General features: G+C 34.7%; 1 protein-coding gene across 1 annotated transcript in view; it reads right to left on the reverse strand.

The window, feature by feature from the left end:
• Positions 1–12,237, reverse strand: part of LOC117106728 (protein phosphatase 1 regulatory subunit 21-like) — a 28,816-nt gene that overhangs the window by 14,290 nt on the left and 2,289 nt on the right. Inside the window, exons 2-7 of the mRNA XM_033248141.1 lie at positions 11,175–11,243; positions 10,525–10,671; positions 9,558–9,662; positions 8,197–8,388; positions 6,956–7,082; positions 5,846–5,898 (exon numbers count right to left, since the gene is read on the reverse strand). Of these exons, the coding sequence (XP_033104032.1) occupies positions 5,846–5,898; positions 6,956–7,082; positions 8,197–8,388; positions 9,558–9,662; positions 10,525–10,671; positions 11,175–11,243 (693 nt within the window). The remainder of the gene's footprint in view (positions 1–5,845; positions 5,899–6,955; positions 7,083–8,196; positions 8,389–9,557; positions 9,663–10,524; positions 10,672–11,174; positions 11,244–12,237) is intronic.

The following is a 12,237-nucleotide window of genomic DNA, read 5'->3' on the forward strand; positions in this document are numbered from 1 at the left end:
GTTTTGAGAGGGGGGGGGGGGGGGGGGGGGTGTTACCCCGGTGTACAGGTCCATTCAGTTCCTGTTGTGGACAGACAAAAGTAGCTGGTATCAGTTACTGGGTAGCACACACAAGACGCTACGCTTAGGGTGAAGCAAGTTATTGCACGAGCTAGTCCATACCTCAAGCGCTTTTAAGACCATTTTACATCTGTCATCAGGGGTCCCAAGTTGGGGAAATCCATTTACAGGAGACTTTGGAAGTTTTCATAGACCCTCAAATTCAAAGCATAATGTGTTGCAATGAATATTTAACTCTTTAATATAACAAATTTTTGTATGAAATGCACAAACAAATAGCTCATATTTCACCATTTATTTACAAAATTGACATATTTGAGAATGTTTAAACATACTGTATATACAAGTTATGATACAATTAGCTCTTACATGAATATTGTCATGGGTTACTACCAGCCCTTATTATAAATACACTTACATATTACAATCAATCATTACTTATTTACAAGAGTATTTACATGTTCAAATCAGTCATTATTATTTGAAACAATCAGCCCTTACTTATTATAGGAATATATAATTGTAAGTCAGCCCTTAATTTTTATTATAAGAATGTGTATGTCATTGTTACAATCAGTCCTAACTTTACAGTAATATTGTAAGAATAGTTACATATGTCACGGTCAGCCCTTACAGTATAAGAATATTTACATTTGTTTCAATCAGCCCTTATTATAAATAAGAGCACTTACATGTTACAATCAACCATGTTTCACAATCAGCAATTCAATAATCCACAGTTAAACTTTTCAGGTTTCTGCAAGCCTTATACAGTACAATTATTAGTATAATTATTCATTAGTTACTTTCTTTGCAGCCGAAAGAAGAGCAGAATCTAGCTTCAGTTGATGGCACTCTAAGCCGGTGAACATATTAATTTTGCAAGACATTAGATTTACCAGTGACTTGTGAGATAAGCTTGACCTAAATAAAGTGTGGATATGTTCCACTATGCTAAATGCATGTTCCATATCACAATTGGAGTGCAACAGGATGAGTAGTAATTTCATGAGCTTTGACAGCTGAATGAAACGGACATCGCCTGTTGTAATGCTCTTAATTAATGATATTCTATGCCAGAAAACATCTGGATGCATACCATTGAAACCTGGAACAAAGGTAGCTAAGTTGCTAGCCTGATAATCAAGTATCTCAGAGTCTAGCTCCATCAAATCCTGGTTATTAAAATACCTAGGAAAACTCTTAGCCATATTATCTGCCACAACTGAGGTAAATTTATCCTGGTTTTGTGGTAATACTAATTTACTATGTACTCGGATAAAGAAAATTTCTCCAATACCTTACTATAGCTTCTAATTAAAAATCTCCTTACGTTGTCATAAAACTTGTTTACAACTTGCTCTGGTAAATCACTAATACTTTCACTCATAAGAAGCAACTTAGCATCCCGTCCTACAACTAAACTGATGTTATCCCACTGAAGCTCAGTGTTATTGGGATCAAGTCCTCCATGCTAGTCAACTGCCGGATGTATTGGGGTTGCACTAGACGAAGTTCAATCCCCCGAAGGAGTTGCTCAACATAGGACTTGACCGGATGCAACACAGATGTCTTTTGTTGAAAGGCAATGTTAAATCTGTCAAAGACCCATGTTACGGACAGCAGAAATGAAGCATAAACTTGCATCCTTGGATTACATAAACGGTTGTGTATGGAGCAACCTTTCCGGTTTTCAGCTCTTGACCTGAAGTATGATTTCAACGCTTCCCATTGCCTTAGTAGGTGACCAAGTGACAGCCATCGTGTGGGGCAATGTTTCTTTACCCTCTCTTGCGCAACTCCACAAAAGTCCTGGAATTCCATTAAATTCCCCTCGCCTTTTGCTGGATTTCTCAAAGTAGTAATATATGTCAGTTATTAAAGTTTCAGGGCATAGATACAATTCCTTGTATGCAGCTTCAGCACATATGTTTACTAGGTGACTTGGACAGCCAACACGGTAAACATCTGGGTTTTTGTCCTTTATCCTAGATAATACAGAATTACGGTTACCGATCATGACGTTACAATTGTCAGATGAGAATCTTACAACAACCTGCCAGTCGAGTCCATGCTTTGTCAGTGTATTATCCACTGAGTCAAAGATCTTTTGCACAGTCCCAAGATTACATACAGGCATGTCTACGAATCCGATACAAACTTTGCCTAGTTGATCGTTGAAGTAACGTAGCAGGATCGCACATTCTTTGCCGCATAGAATATCGCTCGATCCATCCACCACTAAAGTAAATGGGCGTCGCTGCTCTTAAATGTACGAAAACATTGATTTGGATGATTCTGGTTCTAAAAATAAAAAAAAATAAAAAGTACATGAAAAAGCTAATGATAGCCCAGCATGAAGAACTTTTGTTTGATAAAGAAATACAGAAGACAAATAAAGCAGCTAAGACAATAATCTTCTCATCGTAAAGGTAAACAGTTGAACTTGCCTAAAGTCGAAACCAAAATGCCATTGAAAAATTGTTTGACTTAGATAAAATTCGACTTACAGTTACAGATTGTTAATTAATGGAAAACACAACAATTTGTTATGTAAAATAAGATCGATTTAGAAATTATTCAAGTTAGGCGGAGTCGACTTTGGCAAGTTTAACTGTATTCAAATTGTTTCACACTTTTGAGCCACGTACAGTACAGTATCTTTTTTAATTTAAATGTTGGTTTATTATTTTTTTATAAACCAACCTTTGAAATTAATTGACAATTACTTTGGACATTTAAAAAATAGAATAATTAAATGGTCAATTCACAACAAATTATTATTATAGACATTTAGGAATATTCTACACAACCATAAATTATTAATTGATGGAAGTTTAATCCACAAGACTTACCCAGTGCATTCTCTATAATAGCAGAAGTTTTGGTGTACAAACACTTGAACTTCTTGGCCACCAGCGAGTCTGGAAACATCATCTTAAATATCAAACTTGCATGCTCAGCTGACGCAAAGGGGATGTTGTGCTCCACCATAAATGCAGTAAAAATTACCTCTGCTCAAATGACTTGTTCATCTAGTGGATCTCGATGGTTAGCAAACTCATATGTCTTGCAGTGCTCAGCAGAAATGTGCCTTGAGTCCTATACATAAAAAATATTGAAGATCAGCAAACAGAGACCTACTTTAATTTATTATTACTAGGCCTGTCCCTCGAAATCTACACAATAAATTAATTAATTTCTTTAAAAAACACAAATAACCATTTTAAACTTAATTTTAAATTTAGTACTAAAATATCGGATACTTAAGGGCTTTGTGGCAAGCACAGACCCATTTTGAGTGGGCGACAGCAATTTACTACCACGAGTCTAGGGCGTAGGACTCGAATGACTTTTTCTATCTAGCAAGGCCTAGGTTAGGCCTAGGCTACGCCTACAGTAGGTGGTATCTACACTAACAGAGGCCTAGCCTAAAACTAGGCCTATGCCCTCCTAGGCTAGCACAGTATAGTACTAGGCCTCCAAAGAAAAGGAAACAAACATTATACATTTCCATCACACAATACTAGTAAAAAAGTACAACCAGCCACATACCTTTAAATGTCTTTCAACGTCAGCCATTCTGCCTTTCTTTACCGAGATCACAACATTGCAGACAGTACATCTTGCTTGAGTTGCTTCAGATTTTACCTCGATGATACACGGGTACTTCTTTGTAAATTCAGGCTTGAAAGCACATGAATATTTGCGTTTCTTCACTGCAGGCATCTCTAATAATTATTTCTTCGACTACTTTGTGTTGATCATAAACATTCAGGATAAAACTAACTCTTAGGAAATACTTAAAAGTATTTATGTTATACGGTCAAAGGGCGAGGCATAAACAGTCCCACCTGTTGGGATAGGTGGGCGAATCATGCCTGCATCTGAACACTGCTGTAGTATTGTAGTACAAAAGGCTGTTATTTCACTGGACATATCAATTGCAAATTTGAATATACAAAAAAAAGGGAGTGGAACAAACAAGTTTATGGCTGTTTGCAATGATTTATTCAGCATCCTGTATTTTTGAATTTGGGTAAGTAATATAGCTTAGGTAGACAAGGCAAAATAATATTATGGTAATAAAAAAAAATGGGAGATTTTTTTACATGCGGTAGAAAACGTAGTTCTTATGGAAGCGCGGTAAAACGCTGCTAAAAGCGGTAGACTTGGAAGGCCCGAGTCATGGGTATTACCACTCATAGAAAATTGCAATACAATGTGTTGAGAAAGCTCATTAAACAACATCTCCAAAACTGCTTTTTCTTATTTATTTCAAATGACTAGTAGGAATTTTCTTATTTATTTCAAATGACTAGTAGGAAATTCTTGTTAGCACTGTGTGTGGGGGTAGGGGGTGAATATGTGAGCTGTTTTACACAGCCTAACACACCTTAACATTGCAGCGTAGTTAGTAAGTCGAAGACCATCATGCATACCCAACCATGCCATAGATGTGCAGGGGTCTAGGCCTAACATTTGTCGAAAAATCTCAATGCTTGCAGCCAGTATCCTTTAAAACATTGGCAAAACATTAGGGCAAAATTCTTGAGTTTAATTTCCAATCAAATTTGGCATAATTTACTGGGAATTATAATGATCTTTACAGTAATAAACAAGGGACGGCCACGATAGAAATCTCCATATAAAACACCGCTGTGTCAGTGGATTGTTTATATCCAACTTCCATGTTAGGTCATGTGACGCCCATTGCTAAATCCCTCTATTAATATAATGAATTTTTGACATTTAGAAATTGCCACTAATTGAGAATAGAATTTTTTTAAATGTATTTTTTTGTAAATAATAATAATTAATATCAGATATTTTATATGTAATAATAATGATAATAATTTTAATTTTAATCAATTGATTATATGACTGTTATTTTAATTGTGCCTGTTTGTGTTTTTATTCTTCTCTTTGAATATTTTGTATTATCCAATCTGTTACACGATTGCAATAAAGTGAATTATGAATTATGAAATATAATGAGTTAATGTCACCTTTGTGACTCAACTCAACTGACATCAACCGGCCTTTGGCAACTTGCAAGCAACTGTGAGTTGCACGATTTGAGAAGACATGAGCACTCAGATCACCAGTTGCTTTTAGTTGCCCTCAATTGCTCATGTCCTATTTTGCTGCGATCCAAAGCAACTGACAAGTGATTAAATGGTCATGTGACAGTAGTAGCCCAGTAACTGCTGTTAACCTGCTCGTTGGTGACCCTGCTACAACGATTCCAGTCAACTGATAACGGCAACTAGAATTCATTATACGTGATTATTAGCTAAAGGAAGATACATTAATCCACCTTTGTAGCTCCTGTGATTATGGATTCACATGAACGAACGTGTGCGAAAATTGTATCAAATTTAGTAGTGTTGCAGTGCAATTAGTTGTAAATAAGCATCCATAACATATTTAATTCTATTTTGCTGCACATGGTGATACCTATAGGTGCTGACTTTAGTGAGAAAACTGATAATAAATTATTTATTTATTTATTTTTTGGTATAAAATACATACATCCATGACTGGCAGTTAAAAATTAGTAAAAATATACAAATATTATGAACTTGCGAGATGGGTTATTCTCCAGGAGAATTGTGTTTGCTTGTGGGAGTGCGGGCGACTGTTCCAATTTCCGGAAGACCCCAGCGACTTCCAGGACGCTTGGTTCCCCTGATGCACCTACTTGATGTTATTTATATGTTTTGTCCATAAATAAATATGTCAATCAAAAAGATAGATAAATATATAAATGCAAATAGCATACCTGTTGTTTTCTGTCATGTGTCGGTACATTCAAGGCATTGAACTTACGAATCTCTACAAGTAAACGAAAACAAAATTAAGATTAAATTGATGGTTCCATTAAAGTAAAAGAAACAATATCACTTTCCTTTGCTATGCAGTATAAGGTTCCAGCAATGCCTTAACCACATTGTTTTAGAAAATTATATTCCTTTAGTAACTGTGGACTTCAACAAAAAAATTCAGTGGTACCTTTACCAAATTCACTATGAAATATTAAAATCCTTTACCTCAAATGCTTGAACAAATCAAACACAAACTGAATTCACTGCTCCCTCAAAATATAAAACCATGTTTTATTATTTTTTTACTATACCGCATAAATATTTTACCAACAAAATATAAAAATGGTCTTTGTCTTATATAGCCTCATTTGGGAAGGCCTGTAGAAAACTTGCCAAACCATTGCCAGGCATGTGGTAATTAATTGAATGTAGTATGTTTTATCTCCACCTCTGCGTAAACTATGTACGTGTGGACAGTAGACAACAGAGTGAAATTGACAAATGAAATGTTGTTATTACCTATTGAATATATATGAGACAGTAAAGACAAATAAATACAGTGTAATTGCAGGCTGAAAGATTGCCTAGAATTCGAATTAGATATTGTATGAAAGTGCCTAGTCCATAGAAAAGAATGAAATAGATGGACTTATTCGGAGTGAACACCAAGGATAACTCACAAACGTTTAAGGAAAACTTATTTCCAGTGGGTTCTTCTGTTGGTGATAGGGCAGTACACCGAGAGATAATCCCCTACTCTTTTCAGAATTTTGATGCTGCATTCTTTAACATTTACACAGGGCATAGTTCATACAGGACCAACAACATAAATGTCTCATCTGAAAAATGGTGCGCTATCGTAGCTTGCCTTTCAGCCCTCCAGCTGAAACACGAGGAGAGCAGCGATGGGAAATGAACTAGGGAACCTAGAGATCTCCAAGGTTCAGCGTACACACAGTGGCTACCACCTATTTAGCGTACTAAGCTAAGCTTCTCTACAGTGATTAATTCAAATATCAGACATCGCCCTCACTCCCACCATAAAACATTCCTATCCTTATATTTACCGGTATCGTTGAATGGTAGCTTAGCTGTAATTAGTTTCCTGGCAACATCCAGTTTACCACCAAGATCTTCCTCAAGTTTTTGCAGTTCCTGCTGACATCTCTCAGCTGTCATCACTGCGTCTCCAGACTTAAAAAAATAAAATAACTGTTAATAGCAAATTTATAATCAAGAAAGTTTAATTTTACTAATTATCTGTAATACAATTTGCACCAGATGAGCACAGTAATCAGAAAGAGAATTAACATGAATATTATAGAAAAAATATATATATCATCAGGAAACTTGTATTTAATTTTACTACACTTAATTTATGATAATATTGATATAGTATCAATCAAAAATTCTTTGTTGGGTATGATTACAATGACAAACCACAACAATAACTAGCTATGCACACAGTCTGTACTTCATCGAAAAAGTGTGATATTTATATTACAAGTATAATAAGGATGATTCACAAAAATATATTTCTATTTTAGACCAAAACTATGAAGGGTTTTGAAAGGCTGGACTGTAGGCCTACGAGAACAATCCATCACCAGGTTAAGTGGTGAGAACGTCAATGTTCAACCTAGCACTAGCTAAGCACGTAGACTGTACGTCACCATAAAGAAAACACTGACAAAATAATTAACTCACGTTTGAATGAAGTAAGATTCATGAGTTTCGCAAAAGAAGAAAAATAAATCAAAGCCATGCAAGACTAATGCTGAGTCGTGTGGATTGCCGCGGAGAGATCGTGGCCAAACAGAAGCGATACACAGAATTTACATATTCTTTATGCTGAGAAAGTCGTGATCTATCGTCGTTTTTTTTCTCGAAATACACAGTTAGTAAAAACCCATTGTGGATACATTTAGAAATGTTTAACATGATTTTTAAAAACATTGCATGAATGACGAGTTTTAGTACAGCATAATTTCTTTAATTACTGTGCAAAACAATGTAACACCTTTGAGTTTGTTTTGGTAGGAATACCGGACAGTTAATAAAGTCAATTAAAAACAAAATACAAAAAAATGACAATTATATACAACATAATACTAACACAATATATGAGTATAGTAAATGAATGGAAATTGGACATTTTGTGTAAAGAGGATCATGGAATATTACAATGCTTAATTGGTGCACTTAAAGTAATCATATTTACCAAATGTTCATAAATTATTTTTTTTCAAAAATGTAGAATATTAGAAAATATTCATAAAATAGTTTTATAGTTTTTCTTCTTTTTTACCTCTTTTTCCATGTTACGAATCTTCACCTCGAGTCTTGCCTTATCTTCTTGTAACTTCTCTATCATTTCTTTATTTTGTTTCTGGGTGTTTTCTAAGACCTTCTGGTGCTGGCTGTTCTGTGTTTCTAGGACAACGAGTCGATCTTGTAATGCTATCAATTTCTGCTCATGCTCAGCTGAGGACTGGTTAAACTAAACAAAAAAACAGATACAACAAATAAGTGAAAATTCTGGCAAAATTATATGAAATCTTAAGTACAATATAAAATGTAGTATTATAATCAAATTGTCTATACAATAAATTGACAGATATATTCCTCAACACAAATAGACAATCTGGACGAGTGTGCGGCAAATGTAAACATCTGTTTAGGGACATGGAGTGGGAATTCAAGGCCGACGCTCGTCGCATTGCTTGTGTCCTTAGGCAAGATACTTTACCTATGTTTGCCTCTCTCCACCCAGGAGTACAAATGGGTACCTGGGAGGTTTCGAACACAACTGCTCTGATTAATAGCTGCAATATTATGGAATTCTCTCCAGGGAGCTAAGTATGTGTTCCATACGTGTTTGATCCAATGACCGGGGGTAATAATGTGAACTATATAAGACCAACTTATTATTATTATTCTTATTATTATTATTATTATTATTATTGGTATCGCACATTGGATCAATATTCAATCGAATTACATTATTCCTAAAGATTGGTGACAAGTCTCCTCAAACTTCTAGGACTACCTTCCTGAGGATCCTTGCCATGTTCAGAATCACACTTTTCTGAAGTTCATCTATTCTGGTCTCTGTACCGATTTGTTCCAGTCTTTTCTTTAATTTCTTTGGAACTGTTCCAAATTTCCCAATTACAACAGGAATGATCACTGTTTTAATTTTCCATAATTTCTCAGTTCTCTTGCTAAATCCTGATACTTAATCACTTTCTCTGTTTCTTTTTCTTCAATGCGACTATCGTACGGTATTGCAAAATCTATGATTTGGCAGCGTTTACTTTTCTTTTCAACTACAATCACATCTGGTCTTCTTGCCTCTATTACATGATCAGTCTTTATCGTAAAATCCCATAATAATTTACATTCATCATTCTCTAGCACAGACTCATGTTCGTACCATTTTTGATTGACAACAAAACCTTTCTTATTAATACTATTACCATAAGTACCTATTTATGTCAGCTAGGTACCTCAACCAAACTTGTGAGTAATGAGTTATTCTCCTACATTTACCCATCTTTAAGGTTAAGGTTCATTGTAAATCTGGAAAGGGCCAATATTTGTTGTTTTCAGTAATTACTTTTAAGTAATTCAAGAATGTCTAAAGAAAACCATTCATCTCATTCTTACCTGTATATGTAATCGTTCATTTTCCTGAATTTTACTCCGTAATTCTTCTCCGATCACATTCTGTTCAAGTCTAGGGTGAGCCGTAGGCTCAGCAGCTACTTTATTCTGCAGAAAAATAAATCATTAACCAGGTCATGCTGTGGTCTATTGGTTTCACAGGGTGTAGGAATGGGATCAATTCTCATTTGTTTTGTTTTGTTTTATTATTTTTCATTCTGGGCCTGCAACATAAATTCCTAATCGTCTGCAGATCCCAGCAGCAAAATATAGAGAACATAAATATCAGAAACAAAAATCATTGCATTTTAGCTTTCTAACTGAAACACAAAGAGAGCACGATCAAATTAAACCAGGATCTTTATGTTACAGTGCATTCACCTTTACTAACGCCAGATTTGCCGACTGAGCTATGCTATTCCATGGATCAATTCTACTACCTTCATTTCATTTATTTATTCAACCACAATTTACTTGACAAAAAAAATGGAATAGGGACAGTTAAAGAGAAAAGAATCTTTAACCCATGAACGGCCAACTGAATTATGTAATTTGTGTGTCTATATTTATTTTTATCTTTGTTTAATAATAATAATGGTAGACTTATATAGTGCATACTGTTAAGTCCTCTATGCTCTTCACATTATCATTACCCTGGTCATTGGATTAATTAATTAACAATCATTATGAGCCACAGGGTCCTCACCAACGAGAGTGCCGGTCGGCCACTGGGGAGGGGCTGAATCCTGCACCTCACAATTTGGACATAATAATATCAAATAATTGTATCAAACCAAAGTTTGATACACCATAGACATAATCTAAACCAAAGCTTAGAAAGTCTTATAGTAGGGAAGCACAGCTTATGGGAACAGATCAGACGCTGTGAACAATAGGCTCCCCGTACCCACCACCGACTTTATGACGTTATGACCCCACATTCAAAATTCATGAAGGTTTTGATTTGTACCTTTCCTTTCTTTGCCTTTGTCTCGGCAAGCTCCAGATCTTCTTGTAAGATGTTCACCCGCTTGGTGAGTTGTTGGTTCCGAAAGGTCAGACTGTCAATCTCTTGTTCAAATTTACGTACCTTTTGATCTCTTTCCTTAATAGCATCCTACGAAGAGATTAATTAATTAATTATTATTAATTATTACTACACTTTTAGAGAAAGGCAAGAGGTATTGTGGTTGATATACAAAGGGGAAGAGCTAATAAGCGAAAAAAACAATTAGATTTGAGTTTTTGTTTGGCCTATGTCTCTGTTCTCTTCGATTCAACAATCATAGTTCTGCAAAGAGCAAGGTTTTTTATATCAAGAAGTTAAAATAATCACATCATGGCTATATAAGGGCATACAAGAGACCAGAACAATGTTTTGTGTTTTCAATCTTTGCACCATGCATTAAATAAACAAACTAAACAATGAATATTGTGATGAGCTGCACTAGTCTAATACATAAACAGTAAGAAAGTAAAGAGACTATTTTTACTGTTTAACTGTAATGTTGTTGTTCTCCAAATACAATAATGTGGTTGAAGACTTTTTGTTCATGTTTAATTGTGTTTACATATCAAACATCAACCAATGTGTTGGGAGAATGCAAGATATTATTTCACCTTAAACTGTGTATGTTTCCCTTGCTCCTCGATAACAGCTTTCTTTAGAACCTGATTTTGAGCTCGAAGCTGAAAGAAAATAGAATATTTAAAAATATAGTGTAATTAATTTCATTAATTCATTATTTATCATTATTATTATAATATTTAACGGTTTGAGGATGCTTTTTTACTTTCAACTTAAAAAAAAAGATAAATTATGTCTGCTGAAACCTAATTACTATGGAAACCATTGATAGTGGTATACAGTGCAAATATCTGCAATGGAAATAGATACTTCTTACTGACCCTACATTATAATCATGGCACATGTGTACGTTCCGACCCCTGGAACTAAAAATTTGGGACACTTTAGATATGCCCGGGTGAAATGCACCTCCATCCCAAAAATGTCAAAATCTAAGTTTTTTTTTAAAAGAGACAGAGACATTTTTCTGTCTCTATTCAAAGTTACTGTCTTTTTGTTTTATTTAGGACTAATTAGTGGATCCTCTGGTTTAAGTTTTTTTCCATACATGCATTCTGATCTTTTGAGGTGTCAGACACTCGGAAGCCTTTGTGTGCCAACTTTGTTTATAAAGTCAGTCAGTCCACAAAGGAAATGACGGAGAAATACTCAATTATTGGTACCAGAAACGAAATAAATTAGCTATTTTTTGTATTTTGGAGTTGTTTCCTAAAAATTCAGGAGAATTAGACAAAGATCAGGACATCAGATGATTGCATGTAAATTTGGAAGACTCCCGATCAAAAAACAGGAAAGGTTGGAATGTATACACATACACACTTAGCACTGTAAATTATCTTTTTGTGCTGGGGAAGTCAAACATTATCTGTATTTTACGTTGAATAATTGTGAGTGAAAAAGGAAGAAGTAACTATATAGTACTACTATTTACTGATTTTGTTTGGTTTATGTTAAATGTTTATGCAGTTAAATTGCTGTTAAATTTTGTTGAGCCTACTGTGTTCAAGATTTTACACTATAGTAATTCATAAAACTATTGAATTAAACACCCTTATATTATATTACTATTTATGTTTTTTCTCATTCAAAATCATA

Source organism: Anneissia japonica, unplaced genomic scaffold (assembly GCF_011630105.1).
Source record: "Anneissia japonica isolate Jap-2015-1 unplaced genomic scaffold, ASM1163010v1 scaffold287705_len1045735_cov187, whole genome shotgun sequence".
Lineage (NCBI taxonomy): Eukaryota > Metazoa > Echinodermata > Crinoidea > Comatulida > Comatulidae > Anneissia > Anneissia japonica.